This window comes from Eptatretus burgeri, unplaced genomic scaffold (genome assembly GCF_056783735.1).
Source record: "Eptatretus burgeri isolate ZD-2024b unplaced genomic scaffold, Ebu_testis_v1 Ebu_testis_scaffold_34, whole genome shotgun sequence".
In the NCBI taxonomy this organism is placed as follows: Eukaryota; Metazoa; Chordata; class Myxini; order Myxiniformes; family Myxinidae; genus Eptatretus; species Eptatretus burgeri.
This window is the reverse complement of record NW_028221984.1, coordinates 116,403-132,698: the sequence shown is the minus strand read 5'-3', so window position 1 is coordinate 132,698 and position 16,296 is coordinate 116,403. Positions and strand designations below refer to the sequence as shown.

General features: G+C 41.5%; 1 protein-coding gene across 7 annotated transcripts in view; it reads right to left on the bottom strand.

Annotated features, from left to right (window-relative positions):
- Positions 1-16,296, bottom strand: part of LOC147007731 (uncharacterized) — a 218,407-nt gene that overhangs the window by 92,034 nt on the left and 110,077 nt on the right. For all 7 annotated transcript variants that reach the window (XM_085866511.1, XM_085866515.1, XM_085866513.1 and 4 more), the window contains 5 exons: positions 13,706-13,978; positions 10,153-10,491; positions 2,193-2,306; positions 1,341-1,454; positions 466-585 (listed from right to left, as the gene is read on the bottom strand). In XM_085866511.1, coding sequence (XP_085722637.1) covers positions 466-585; positions 1,341-1,454; positions 2,193-2,306; positions 10,153-10,491; positions 13,706-13,978 — 960 coding nt within the window. The remainder of the gene's footprint in view (positions 1-465; positions 586-1,340; positions 1,455-2,192; positions 2,307-10,152; positions 10,492-13,705; positions 13,979-16,296) is intronic.

Genomic DNA, 16,296 nt, shown 5'->3' with positions numbered 1-16,296 from the left:
TATAGGTCACATTGGAGTGTCAAGTATATATGAAGGTAAAACAACAATTGCATCCATCAGGATCTATCTTGGTAGTCCATGCATTGTAAGAATAATTTATGATTCATTTAAATGTAATTATCATGGCCGTTTCTTCAGTTCTGCTTCTGTGGACCACAGACAGGATGGTGTGGCAGATCCGACTGGTCAGGATTCATGCAGCAATAGCCAGTGGAGCACATGGTCTGTGGTCCAACATCACTGAAGGAGTTTACATTTGATACTATACCAGGTTACTTGTGAATTATAAATGCTAATTAAAAAAAAAATTGGACTGACAAATACAGTTATGTATGGTTTCAGGACAAAAACAGTAATTAAGAGGCAATATTTTGATGGTGCTAGAAGCTTAACTAATGGCTGTGTCAACAAGAATAAATGGTTCTTATTCATAAACATGCAAAATTGTACATATTTCAAATTTACCATTGCAGGTTACTCCATCTCCAAAGTAACCTTCTTTGCAGATGCAAGCGTAGGACCCATTGGTGTTCGTGCAAATGGCTCGGTGAGGATTGCAGGGGTTGGAAAGGCACTCGTCAACATCTAGAGAAAAGTCAAGTTGCATAAGTAATTGTATTGTGGGAATAGTACCAGCTGTTTTGGTAAACGACGAGATAAAATATGCCAAAGAGTAGCAACCATGTCACAACGTTGTATTGTACCCTTGAACACACACATTTCCCCAAAATATTATCACTTATTTGTGGACTACTTGTTTGCATCAAAAAATTTGAGCTTTTATTTTCTTCACTGTTTAAAACGAAAACATTTTTTTTTTACTGCAATTTCTTTAAATGTGCAAATAAACTAAATTTCAACTTGAACTTTTCCGTGCAAGCTTGCAGATAGAAGGGTTGAAGGAAGAGATTAATAAGACAAAATGAAGAGTGAATTGAAGCTTGGAGTACACCTCATCTGATGAAAGGTAACTGAACCTTGGATAAAATGGTTTGATGAGGGTACATACCAATGATTCAGAAAGATGTAAATAAATTACAGTGCAAAAATCAGTGGAAGTGAATGTTTAGATTTATTCAACTCATATGAATATTACAGTTTGAAACTTAATATCAAACAGTATACTGCAAGTTCTCAAGAAGTGTGCATTATGGAGTAAATTTAATTAAACTCAGCACACCAACTGTGAGCGTTTCTACAATGAGCACAACACAGACAGGATTAATTCTTGTTAAACCTGAAAATGACCATTGTTTTAACAAATACATATTCACAATAATATAGAAATTAAACATCGAAAACTTCATTAAAAAGGAACAAAAAACAGTACAACGACTCACCATCTGAACATTTTTCTCCAGTCCATCCTTGTCTGCAAATGCAGCTTTCATTTTTGACACCGTCCACACAAGTTCCTCCATTTTTACAAGGATTTGTGGCACAAACACTGATGTCTAATGAGTAAACAGGAGTGAAGTGGAGGGGGGGGGGAATTGATTTCACTTATCATGGCCACATAGTTTTAAACTCTTCATACTTCAACAGCTCTTGCACAAAATCATAAACATCTTTGTATGGTAAATTGATGCAGGTTGTTATTGTTCATCCAGTCTAATTAAAACAGCAAAAGTTTATAATTGGAAAAAATAAAAATAAAAATAAAGCTCCACTTGCGAGTTGGTAAAGCCGACGTTTTGATGAGAATCCACTCACCTTGGTCACAGCTGAAGTTGAAGAAAAAGCTTGAGCATCACCAGGTGACCTCAGCCGGTGGTTAGTTGAGTTGGTCTGAAGACCAATGCGGACATCACGTGACGGTTGCAGATGGCATGGAAGAGATGTTGGAGCCTTGTTCACCATCTCTCAACAAAAATGACAGTTTATGATTTCATTTGTCACATATGTGAAACAAGGCTCTAACATCTCTTCCATGCCATCCGCAAATGTCACGTGATGCCCGGATTGGTCGACAGACCAACTCGCCTGACCACCGGCTGAGGTCATGTGGTGATGCTCAAGCTTCTTTTTCACTTTAACGTCTGCCGTGACAAAGGTGGGTGGATTCTCGCTTATAAGTCAGCTTTACTAATGGGCAAGTCCAGGTTTTTTTCAATTATAAACTTTAACTATCATTGAATGATGTTTATGAGAGTAATTAAGTGCATAAATGTAAAATACAGAGCAGAACTCACCGATCTCACAGTCCTGTTCAATCGATCCAACAGAGCAGTTACATTCAGAGTAGCTGATTTTGTCAATGCACTTTTGGCCATTTTTACAAGAAATGATGCAGCCGAGTTTATGGTCTGCAACATTGAGCACAATGGAAAGTTAAGGGTTACAAAACTGAACAAACATAAATGTTTTTTTTTGTATACCTTGTCGAGGGTCGTGTGAGAGCGAACACACAACGCACAGCAAGGGGGGGGGCATGAGACAAGAGGGGTGGGAGTGGGAAGGACAAAACAGTGGGGAACAGAGACATTAGATCTGTGAAAGGGAGAGGGATGGGGTGGGGAACATGGGGAATAGAAGATGGACATTACAGGGACTTTCAGGAAGGAAAGCAGGGAATTTGAAGGAGGTGGGCTTGGGTGGATTATAGGGGGTAGAAAAGATCGAGGATTTGAATGGGGGATGATAAGAGGTGGTGGTGAACAGCTGTTTTGAAGGCCTGGAGGGAAGAATGGGAATGGATAGAGTGAGGGAGTTTATTCCAAAGGCGGGAAAATAGAGGAATGAAAGAGTGAAGGTGCGCAGTGATTCGTGATTTTGGAAGTTTTACCAGAAGGGGGTTGTTGGCGGACCTTGAGCGCCCTGTGAAAATGTTGTGGGGACAAATCGCAGAGAGAGAGCAGGGGGGGCGAGGCTGGAGAGGAGACGGTAGAAGACAGAAAGACCACCGACCAACCTGCAGTGATTGAGTGAGAGACCCAAAGACTCAGCCTCATTGCGAGAGATGCCAATGATCCGAAATGCCTTGGTTTCTACAGCGTGAAGCCGAGAAAGGTGGGAGGCAGTAGCACCAGCCCAGAGGGGAGAGCAGTACTCCACCAGGCTGTGGACAAAAGCTTTGTAAGTGGTCAGGAGCTCAGGTGGGCCGAGGAAGGACTTTGCATGACGGAGGATTCCCAGTCGATGACTGGCTTTGGAAGCGAGGTTTGAAATGTGGCTTTCCAAGGAAAGGTCATGGCAGATAGTGAGACCCAGAAGGTTGAAAGAAAGGACTTCTTCCAGAGGATTGTTGAGAAAATGGATGGAGGGTTTTCAAAACGGTCCTTTCGAAGAGACATAGTGAGAGTGTGAGATTTGTCCGGATTGAAAGACATGTTCCACGTGTTGGACCAGTTTGTGATTTTATTCAGGTCTGCAGTGAGCGAAGAAGCTGCTGCTTGCCAGTCTGAGGGATGTCCAATGGTACGGCAGAGGGTGGAGTCATCAGCAAAGAGATATAGAGGATTTTCCAGAGAGTCAGAGAGATCATTGATGAAAACCAGAAAAAGAACAGGGCCCAGAAAGCTACCTTGAGGAACTCCAGCCTGGACAGGAAGAGGGGATGAAAGAACTCCATTTAGGGCCACACGTTGACTGCAACAGGAGAGGAAGTCTGCGAGCCATGAGTGGAGATGGCCTTGGATACCATGGGAAGAGAGTTTGGTGAGCAGGGCAGGGTGCCAGACCGTGTCAAAAGCACGTGATATGTCCAGGGATATGGCTCGGATTTCCTGTCTGGCATTGAGGACCTCCATCCATTGTTGGGAGAGCAGAAGCAGCATATCCAGTTTTGAGTGACCTGGTCTGAAACCAAATTGATGATCGGAAATCAGGCCATTGGAGAAGAGGAAGGATTTAATGTCTGAAGCGATGATGGATTCCATAACCTTGCTGATGATTGGGAGAAGGCTGATTGATCTGTAGTTGCAGGGATCTGTTTTTGCACCTTTTTATGCAGGGCAGTGATGTTTGCTGATTTCCAAGCAGATGGCAGATGACCTTGAGCAAATGAGAGGGTAGTAGAACAGAGAGAGGGTGAGCAAGAGCAGAGGAGCAGGCTTTGAGGACACGTGGGCTGATGCCGTCTGGACCGGTTGCAGAGTCTGATTCGAGGTTTGACACCAAGCTCTCCACCTTGTCAGGAGAAAAGGACATAGAGTCAAGGGACAGTTGGATGTGACTGGGTAATGTGGGTGGAGAAAGTGACGGGTTTTGGAAACAAGATTTAGCTGCAAACACCGAGTTGAGGCATTCAACTTTTTCATGTGCGGTATCAGCAGTGCGGCCATTTGAGGTAAGGGAGAGGATGGAGGGGGAACATACACCAGAAACAGATTTGATTAGACGCCACCAGGATTTTGAGGAGGGAGAGAGGTTTGAGAGTTCAGACTTGAGATAAGAAAGATGTTGTTTTCTGGCTCTCCTGAGCGTAGATACACACTTGTTCCGAGCTATATGGAAGGAACTGAGATTGCCCTCAGTTGGGTTTGCTTTCCCTGAGGCAAAGGCAAGTTGTTTCAGGACAACTGCCTCACCACAAGCTTCAGTGAAACAAGGGCGGGAGGAAGGGTAGGACAACTGAAGGCGAGAGGGGATAAATCTGTGCATGAGGGAGAGCAAGTTTCTTGGAAAGAATTCCGAGGATGAGTTGATGTTGGAGAAAGTAGCGATAGGAGACCAGTCTGTAAGTTTGATGGCTGCTTGGAGACCCTGCCAGTCGGCTTGAGTGAAATGCCAGACTCGACGGCGGTGAGGTGGTTCTCTGATAATATCCAGAAAGATGTCCACTTTGACAAGGATGTGGTCAGAAGAACCGATTGGAGCGGTGGAAGAGCAGCAGATATTGTCAGATAAATTTGTCAAAATCAAATCCAGAAGAGATGGAGTACCATTGGGTGAGATGTGGGTTGGGAAATTGACCGATTAAGTCAGTCCCAATGAGTCGCAGAAAGCTTTTGCTGAGGTGCCATGACAGGTGAGAGAGGTACCCACATCTAGCCAACTGGCATGATGACAATTGAAGTCGCCACATATGAGGAAGAGAGAGTTTGGATGAGAAGATAGAAATTGGTCCATGTTTTCGGATAGTGAGGTGTAAATGGAGTCATCACTGTTTGGTGGACAGTACAGTACGCATGAGGTGGGAGTGGAGGGGAAGCCAGAGCCAGAGGTATCCTGGTGGTGTGGGGAAGTGAGGGCAGTACATGGAGAGTGAGGAATAGAGTCTTTGATGAAGAGAGCAACTCCTCTACCAGGGCGAGGCTCAGGTCTGTCAAACCGGAGGAGGGAGTAACCAGGGAGAGATACTCGGGAGTCAGACACGTCTTGGGGGAGGAAGGTCTCTGTTGGGCAGATTATGTCTGGTTTGTCAGTGGCAACCTGTATGGATAGATCTGAAAGGTTTGAGCGAAGGCCCCAGATATTTGAGGTCCACACTTTTAATGAAGAGGTAAGGGAGGAGGCTTTTGGAGCAGGGGGTGGGGGAGGGGGAGGGTAGGACAAGGGATGAGGGGGGAGGTAAGGAGGGTTGATGAAAGAGTGTGGGGATTGCAGAATAGCTAGGGGAGGGGGCTGAATGAGGAGGAGAAAAGGCTCTGTGGTGCTGGGGGAGAGGGGGGACAAGAGAGGGGGAAGAAGGCATTTCAGGATTTGAGGAGGTGGAGTGAAGAGATGGAGGTGAGAGGGCAGTGGAAGGAGGCAGCTTTGTGGATGGGAGGGGGGGCAACTTTGAGAAGGATGAGTGAGGGGGATGAATGGTGGGAGAAACATGAGGGGGGAGTTTTTGAGAGAGGTGAGAGGGAGGCTTGGAGGGAGAAGAGTGGGATGGTTGCTTTGAAAGTAAGGGGTGAGAGGGGTGAGTTGGCACTGAAGTTGGAATAAAAGAATGGTTGATGGAAAGCGAACATTCATAGCAAACTGGGGTTTTTAAAAGTTTTCAGTCAGAGATGCGATTTAACACATTTCTTGATGGATGCAACAAAGGCGAATTCAGGGAATGGAGAGAAGAAACGCTGTAACAGTTGGATTTTTTTGGCAAGGTATGAAGGAAAGGTCGAATTGAGAGCAGTCTGTTTAATTAGTAGAATAGTGCATTATGGTACAGTAAAGAGTACCACAGGAGTGAAAGAGGAAGATGAAGCATTATTAGAGATAGTTTTTGTTGTTATTAATGTTTGAGAGAGATTTCAAAAGATTGGGTCATGGAAGTGTTGTAGAAAAAATCAAGGAAGAAGAAGAAAAGGAGGAAGAAGAAGAGGAAGAGAAGAGATGAAGAAGAAGAAGAAGAAGAATCAGAGAAAGGTAGCGTTTTTCTTTTTTGTTTGTTTTTTTTGGATTTAAGATAAGAAATAGAGAGATTAATTGGGAGGGATGGGGGACGTTAGGAAAGTGGGGGAAGATAGAGATTGAAGATAATGGGGAGAAAAAACAAGTAAACACGATCGTACACCGAGGGGAACCGGAAGGCCTCAAGCCTCAAGGATAGGCCTCAAGCACCGGGAAAGACAAGTTCGACGAAATCTCACAAAATAGCATGATTTTTGAAACAAAACCAAACTAGGAACACAGTAACATGCAGGTGAGAAATAAACAGTTAAAACGGGACAGATAACAACCGGAAACTTAACTTTGAGATCGGCAACAGAGAGCCGTGAAGGAGACCTGCCGACGCGCCAAACTTTAGTTCATGTTGTAGCAATTCTAAATCACAAGTCATCGTCTGCAGTGTGGCTCTGGATTTTAAAACCAATACAAGTGCATTTAACAATAGTAGTTAAAAAAAGTGCAAACGCGTTTGTAATAGTACTATTGTCTTATTCTTGTTCACAACGTCTTAGCTCATGGAAGAGTGCAATGACAGTGGGAAGAAGATAATGTAACAGTGGGGGCAAGCGGATGCAACAAGAACAGCACAATGGGTCAACATGTGGATGGAACAAGAACTGTGGAACAACACATTGATGCAACAAGAACAGGATGGAGAAGAGGGAAAGAAACATAGCAACAAGCAAAAATATGGGGGCAGGTTGAGAAAGGGGGGAAAAAGGGTGGGGGAGATGAGGTGGGGATTATTAAGGATAGAAAGGTTAAGGATGACAAAGGACTTTCTATGGTGGTACATTCCCAACGTGAAGCCTTCGAGTCAAGAGTCATTTTAAACAGACTGAAGGAGGTGGTTCCACAAGAGAAAAAAGAAACAAATGTGTGGAGGTGAGCCATCTGCCTGGATTTTTTGAGTTTCATAATAAAAGGTTGCTGGAAGAATGCATATATACTAAAGGGACAGGGAATGGATGAAAGGATGAAGGCAAAGAGGGAGCAAGACAGGAGGAGAGGTCACAAATAGCTTTGGAACCACAGCATGTACGTGTATTGAAATGGGGAGAAGGACACATGGTGGGGGGGGGGGGAGGAAGACAGGTGAAGTTGAAAATTTTTAAACCAGACCTGGTGGCATGATGGTTGGAGTGTTTGCTTTGAGTTGGGGAGGTTGGTAGTTCGAGTCCAACCCTGGGTAAATCATACCAAGGACTTAAAAAATTTTAAGTGCTGCTTCCTTGCTTGACACTCAGCATTTGCAGAGGGTAGAGCATGAACAAACTACCATGGGTTGGCAACCATTGTAGAAGCTTGATTGCCATGATAGGGTTGAAGTTCCTTGTAAGGAGACTCGTATTTATGCATAATAAATAGGGAATCACTTCAGTCTCTTGATATTGTCAGTTTGTCCATAATGGGTATCTCTATATTCCTAATCAATTGTGGCAGAACACTTCACACCATTGTGGTGTTTGAGAGCTGATGTGAGGTGGTTGATTGTAAATGTAAATTGGTCAAACCTGCACAGACATTAAAGCAACGAGGAAAGACTTTTTATCCTTCATTAATTGGTGCTTTGATGATTGACAAAAATAAATGGTGCATTTTATATCTACCCTTGACATTTTGGCAAATTATCTTTCTCAAAAAGAATGTTTCCATAAAAAAAAGTTGTCAGTTGAAAGTATTGAATTCCCTCAAAGGGGAATAATAGTGTTATCACAAGTATGCTCCATTAAGTAAAGAAGAATGGTGAGAAACGTTTATCCCCAATCGTGCATTTCCCGACCAGAGATTTATCAAGTCTAAATTTGGAAAAACAAGACATTTTCTTTATAATACTCGAATATAAGACCCATCGCTTCGCTGAAGGAAATAGCAATCTTTGCTGTGATGGCTCATCAGTTGGGCAAGAAGAAAAAGGATTCCTGGGAGTGCAGGTATAACCAGCATCGTAAGTTGGTGTTTGCAGGTTTGCCATGTGTTTATAAAATTTGTTTGCCATGTTTATAAAATTAAAATAAAATAATAATTTAAAAATTTATGTTTTTTTTTTTTGCTCACAAACTTTCCTGGGAGTTCCCTGAATCCACTTTAGTTTGATTTACTGAAATCCGTTAATCTGTTCTCAAGTTAAAACACGACAAACAGACAGACAGACACGGCTCTTTTTAAAATAAAGATGTGCGAAAGATTTAAACTGATATTACGTTCATGTGGTCTCCTTCCAAAAGATCCATCCATTGGGACCATACTCTGTGCAGAGCGTTAGTGCTGCCAAAGCAGTTTCCTTGGCTATTGAGCACAATCCTGGACGGGTCGCCACTCCGACAGAGGATACCAGCATGCTCGCACTCATTTTGCCACCTCGAAAGGATGACAGGCAGAGTTAACCCCACCTGGTGTTAATTCAACAGCTGAGTGGGATTTGAACTCAGGATCCTAGGATCCCAAGCTCAACCCCCAAACCATTAAGCCAACACCAGGCATTCCAAAAGATGACATGCAGCAGGAAGTACATTTTCTTTTGTTGCAGGAAGCAAAACATAACCATTGGTCTGATGGTCATTGTAAATGAGGGTTCATTAAGTAATTACCTTAAGAAGGCAGCAATGGAGGTTTTATTAAAACACTAGAAAGTAAGACCTGTCACTTCGCTGGCAGGAATACCAATCTTTGCATAATTACGAAAATAAACAAACAAAAAAAACAGTTCTTGTAAATGGGAAAAAATAAAATTAGGTGGTGTTGAGATACTGGCCAAGCTGTACACTCAGGGAGCGATGAGGGGGAGAGTGTCAATAGGATATTAATCACAACCTTTTGATATACTGAATTCCAAAATAATACACAACACACCAATTATGAATAAAACGGAATATTGAACATAGCAAATATTTTCTGAATCAAATCGATATGAGGTACTGCATTGAATGAGACTCACCATTATTATAAGTGGACAAGAAGATGAAAGAGGAAGAGATTTTGTTTTAATGTAAACCAACCGTGTAGTGTACCACTGCATGTGTGTATGTGCAGCACGTTATATGCTGCGTGTACGTGCAAGCTGCGCTCCCGATTGTGTGTCGTTGTATCTTCGAAAAGGACAAGTGTTGACGGACGGATGCAGGCAGGCAGGCACGCACACCGACATCGCTCTCCTTTTATATTATAGACTGGTGGCAATAACAATTGGGACAACAATTCTCAAAAATAATTTGATCATTGATAGAGCAGATAACTGGGTAAGGAACGTGTGCTGGGGTTCAATGACGTCTTGCTATAACCACAAGATAAAGAGTAAAATTGTGGAAGACGTGATGAACAACATATATTGGAAGATCGAGCCATCAACGACTCATCATAAATCTGTTTCTGCTCCTACAATCTCACATTTACACAATAAAGTTTTCATGTGTAAATTTTGATGGTAAAGTGTGCAAAAAACAACTTTAAAAGTGAGATTTCCAATCATGATAAAAAGAGCATCAGTTAAAAGTTGTAGTTAATGCAAGTACAACATTTAGCCTCTCACTCTCATCTTTCACCTATCTTCCAAAAAACAAGCCACCAGGACTACTCCCACCCCCACCCACTCACCCGAAACACCCTTCCCTCCACCTGTCATTTCCTCTACTAACTGTAATATGGGACAAAATAAAGACAATGTGGAGGCTTGCATAACACATGATGATATTATTTGTTTTGTTTTCTCATGTCAGTTGTTTTCAGTCAGATACAAGTACAACATGAACTAATTTGCAAGAATTAAGGGCATGCGAAGATTTTTGCAGTTTTTAGAAATCGACTGAGGAGTACGAATCCTGACACAAATTTTACCTTGTGTTTTCCATGTCACGTTGAAGCCTCGTCTTGTTTCAAATGTTGTTGTATGAAACAATATGCGCAAAAAGTTAGAAGCCGATACGAATGTCCGGCCCTCATCTGTGGCATGGCACATCGTGATCTCTCTTTGTGACGTCTGCAAGTAACCCAAGCCAAGCCAACTGTTCCAACAGCTGTCAACATCATACAAATCAAAGTCCATGACAGAGAGTGCCACAACATTCCCGGCAGGTGCTGTCACGTCCCACAGGCAGTCCACATTGCCTTCATAAAAATGCGGGTAACCTGGAGAGGTTAGCCAGCCATCTGCTGAAAGGTTTCCTCCACATGATTCTGCATGGGCGCACAATCAGCATGTCATATTAAATAGAGGTACTTATGAACATAATTTAATATTCTCAAATCAACCAATTAATTTCCCTGCTTTAAAATGAGAAGAAGCACCAGCTCCATACGGAAATGGCCAGGGGGCAGGGCAGGTGAGGAGGGGGGATGGTGGGGGGGTAAGTTATGTTATTATCCTAATTCAAACATGCAATTCAAAATACCTCTCACTGCATAATTCAAAACACCGCACAGCACTGGAAAATGTGGGGACAGGAATACTGTACTGTCAAAGGTGGGGACTTCTCCCACCTGGAGCGGCATTACACGATACACATTTACATAGAGAATTTGCATCCCCCCAAACCTAGACCACGGCAAAGACAAAAAAGACCCCTATACACTAATTTGGGTCATGCTGATCTTATGTAGCAAGTCTGGATGCAATCGGCCCAGAACTGTAGGAGGAGAAGCGTGACAAACAAACACACAAACACACATAGATCCGTGAATTATAGTATGGACTAGACGACCTGTGAACCAGTTGGGTTCCCATTGTGACAGGGGTTCATAAAGAAATCATTTCAAAAAAAAAAAATATATATATATATATATATATATATATATATATATATATATATATATATATATATATATATATATATATATATATATATATATATATGTATAGCTCCAGCGAACTATGCCACTGAGGTTGTTTGCATTGATCAAATTCTCCCGAAGAGTTCTTGACTGAATCGGGAATTGATTTTTTTTATAATTGTTTTCGTTGCCCGATTTGAACGAAACTTGATATTGCGCGTCAATGTGAAGAAAAAAAACGGAGAAAAGAAAGTTGAAGAAATTATTGTGCGTCATCTTCTAAACACAATTTTATTTATTAATCAACACGGAAACATTAGATCAAAATGGCCATGTTTATTTTATGCTTAAAAATAAATCGTTCTTTGTCTATACTAAATGTGTGAGTTTTTAAATAAATCATTTCAAGAAAATAAAAAAGATAGCTCCAGTGAACTATACCGCTGAGGTTGTTTGCATTGATCAAATTCTCCCGAAGAGTACTTGACTGAATCGGGAATTGATTTTTTAAATAATTTTTTTGTTGCCTGATTTGAACGAAACTTGATACTGCACACCACAGGCGAATGGTGAGTAAGGTGGGCCAAATATTTTGCGCTATCGTGTACCGTTTTGGCTGTATTTCGGGAACATACATACATACATACCTACATACATACATGCATACAAGGTGAGAGTTTTAGTAATATATAGATAAGGGGTATTTGTAAACATAATTTGACTATCCTGGCATTTTCCAGTAACCTAACCCCCATGATATTGAAGGGTTTACTGCACATAAAAACATATCCCAAGAGAAAACAAATGAACATACCTACATTTAGTAATGAGAGTATTAAAATGTAAGTCAGAGTTAAACTATAAAACAGATATTAATGCGAATGAGTTGATGGAAACACCTCTGCCCACGTCCGATGTCAACCCACTGCGATGTTTGATCTCAATTAAGTCACAGGAAAAATGAAAGGTCACACTGGAGAGAGAGAGAGAGAGAGAGAGAGAGAGAGAGAGAGAGAGAGAGAGAGAGAGAGAGAGAGAGAGAGAGAGAGAGAGAGAGAGAGAGAGAGAGAGAGAGAGAGAGAGAGAGAGAGAGAGAGAGAGAGAGAGAGAGAGAGAGAGAGAGAGATGGGTGAGAGAGAGAGAGAGAGAGAGAGAGAGATGGGTGAGAGAGAGAGAGCGAGAGAGGAAGAGATGGGTGAGAGAGAGAGAGAGAGAGAGAGAGAGAGAGAGAGAGAGAGAGAGAGAGAGAGAGAGAGAGAGAGAGAGAGAGAGAGAGAGAGAGAGAGAGAGAGAGAGAGAGAGAGAGAGAGAGAGAGAGAGAGAGAGAGAGAGAGAGAGAGAGAGAGAGAGAGAGAGAGAGAGAGAGAGAGAGAGAGAGAGAGAGAGAGAGAGAGAGAGAGAGAGAGAGAGAGAGAGAGAGAGAGAGAGAGAGAGAGAGAGAGAGAGAGAGAGAGAGAGAGAGAGAGAGAGAGAGAGAGAGAGAGAGAGAGAGAGAGAGAGAGAGAGAGAGAGAGAGAGAGAGAGAGAGAGAGAGAGAGAGAGAGAGAGAGAGAGAGAGAGAGAGAGAGAGAGAGAGAGAGAGAGGAAGAAGAGAAGAGAAGAGAGAGAAGAGAGAGAGAGTAATTAGAAGAGAGACATCGGATGATTCTAACTCAAACTCGAAGGGCACTCGGTAGTGTGCATAACTCCGCCAGGATTGGGATTTGAATCTTCACCAAAATGAAATCAGTCAGTCCTTGTCACACACCCAACTTGTCCACCAAGAAAACTTGTTTTGGTAGTAAATGCTGCAGTTTCTCTCTCACTTAAGGAGAGTAATCAAGAAGATTACTGAACACCTTCGAGAAGCTGGAAGGTTTTACAGATCTGAATTGGTTTTAATTGGTTCTGAATTGGTTTTACAGATCACCAGTATTGGTTGTTGTTTTACTGCTTCGGACATGATGTCACCTGCCGACGACCTGCACATGCTCTGTTTTGATTTTCATCACTCATTATTCATTCGCTCTCTGATTTCCACGGGTTTGGTGTGTTTTGCGGGAGCTCTCGATAAAGCTCGATCTGTTCACGGAAACGGTGTGCTGTGTGTTATCCCATGCAATGAGAACATGATAAGGTCTATCTCGGCTAACTGGCGGACAATATTGTGTTTTATGATATTGCAACTTTAATGGGTTTTTTTGGCTTTCATGGGAAAACAATGACAAGAATACTCCTTGTTACAAGACTGCTTGGGTAGCAAACAGTGTCAAGTTGGGTGTTGTGTTTCATGGCTATATAAGCTCAGATAACAAATTGAATTTATTGTCAAGGGATTGAAAAAGGTTGTTCTTTTGATCACTGTTCCTAAAAATGTAGAATGTGGAAAGAAAGAGGTAAATGGAAACAATATTTAAAAGGAAAGTGGAGTGCAATCATATAGCATGCCTATATACCATGGATCTAACAATCACACGAAACTTAATTGTCAGGTCCAGACCTGGAGGTATACAGCACAAAAATAATTGCGAATTTAACCTGCATCCCTGGTGCCAACCTCAAGCCAAGAGCCATGTAAAGCATGGAAATGCAACCTCAGAAAGAGGGCAATTGGCAGAAGGAGTTGTGAGAAAAACAATACCTGTCATTGCCTCCAAAGTTATGGGCACACTGTTTCCATTGGAGATAACAGAAGAGACATTCACAGAGTACTTCTTCCCAGGTAAAAGCTGAGCAATGGTGAGCGCTGTCTGGTTGGTGCTTCTGGAGAAAGTCAAAAATGAACTTCCAAGTTGAAACCATGTTATATGGTAGCTGTAGTTGTCCTTGTTCGGATCACTCGGTGCCCTCCAACTGACAGTGATGGAAGTGATATTATATTTAGTTGTTGTGAGATTCACTGGAGGTGAGGGATCTGCAACAATATAAATATCAAGAGACAAACAAAAAATTGGCGACATTAGTGAGGGTAAAGACCTTGTCAAAAGCAGTTGCAAATAAAAATGGTTGCAAGGAGACTAACACACAGTACTGGGGGTTTAAAAAATAACAACACTCAATTCTCATAGTATTTATTTAATGTGTCCATATACTTGATGGCTGTAAAACTGATTTGGCCTTTAAATTATTCTGTTTAGTATATTTCGGTCAAAGCAAAATGTAAGTCTGAAAAACATGATGTGATGCAAACTGATTGTGTTGAGCGACATGAAGGGTGTCCTGGTCAATTATTTTCAATAGCAGTGAAAAAGAGATTTTGCTGAAAGTGGTGCTAATTCAAGTCTTTGTTTAAAAAAATGCAAGAACAGAAGAAATAAAAATCACAAAGTTATCAATGTCCAGAAAAAGAATCCTTTGATATTGAAGCAGAGATTCTGAATGCTGTTTTTTGTTGTTGTTGTTGTTGTTATTGTTCCATTTCTACTTCTTCCCCAGTTTTGTATTACACTAATGTGACAGAGTTTGCACCTGCATTCGACATGTTTATCCAGCCCAACTGTGTCCTTCTCCCTCTCCACTTGCTCTCATCCATACACATGTTCTTTCTTCTTCCAAGTCTCCCTCCATTTTGTCCCTCTTTCCTGCTGTGTTGATGTGTCCTCCACCCTACCCTCCTCCATTGCTGTTATATTATGTCCTGATCCAGTCTGTGTTCTCTCTCTTCCATGAGCCTCGACTCTGTCGACCCCAAAAAAAAATGCTGACAAAAAAAGCAAACAAAGAAGACATGCAGGCTAATCTATGTGTTTTTTAATTTTTAATACTGAAAAACCTAATAAACAGCATTTGGAAAATGTATCACTCCAGCAAGATTTGGACATAAAGGACTGAACAGACCTGCATTCAGAAGGATAGTTTCAATAAACCTGAAATAAAGTAATTAATAATTGAACACATTTTGTGCCCCATCAATGGCTGCTGTTTGTGAAACCGCTCTCCAGCCTTTCTCTTACCTACAGACTTTATGCCGACAGCAGAACCAGTCAATACGATGTTGAGGAAGAATGGCGTGATGGAATGACCTGTTTATTTATTATTTCTGCCACAGAAGGTGATGAAGGTTATGCTTTCACCCCTTTCTGTCTTTGTTTGTTTGTGTTTGTTTGTCTGTTTGTTTGTGTGCAGGTTATCTCAAAAAATTGTAGACGGATCCAAATTAAATTTTGTGGACTGGTTGGGTGTGTGATAAGGACGAACTGATTAGATTTTGGCGAAGATCCGGATCTGGCTACTGGAACCTTTAAAAGTGATTCTTTACCATTGAGAGATAGGGCTAAAAACGATATATAGCATGATATCTCAAAAAGTTGTGGACGGATTCGGACGAAAGTTGGTGGACAGATTTGGCGTGTCACAAGGACGAATTGATTCAATTTGGTGAAGATCCAAATCCATATCTGGATACGAGGATAATTTAATTTTTTATGGGATTCTTCACCCTTGAGAGATAGAGCCAAAAACGATGTAGTACTGTATTGCATGATATTTCAAAAATGTATTGCGCCCGATATGTTGTCGTGGATCAGGCATTACGTGGCGGAGGTATGTGCTCTTCCAAGTGCCCTTCTAGTTTTTTCTGCGACTGTATTGTTTTGTCATCCCACTAGCTCGTTGCAAAGTACACATGATTTCATTGGATGTTATTGTCTCGTGCGATTTATCTTTTCTATAGTCAAGAATATCATTCATTTTAATCCGCCAAAATTTAAAATTCTACAGTAACTCTTATGAAGATATCTACAAAGTTTTTTTTCACATTGACATTTCTACAGGATAAGAGAGGTTTGTCTGTCTGTCTGTCTGTGTGTGTCAACATTTTTCTCAAAGAATTCCAAATGGATATTTGTCAGACTCAGAGGTTCATCAGTGAGTGCCGGAAGTGTTTTAGGCCAAAACAATTGTTAAAATTTAGAAAAAAAGGTTGGATTAGTTTGAATTTTATTTTTATTTTTTAAAACCGCTCAATAGTTAAATTGCCTAAGCCTTTGTAGCCATGTGAAAAGCGATAACAAATAATCCCTGTCTCCATTCCATAGTGGGTGTGGGGTCATGTTTTGAGCCACAACAACAACAAAAACAAAAAATGAAAAAACACCTCAAATATGATTTCTTCAACATGTCAACAGGGTTAGAACAGCACTGGGCAACTGAACAGACCAAGTACCCCTGCTCGTACTTGATAAAGTATCAAAGTTACCATCTTAATCCTGATCCCCAAACACATGTTGGACA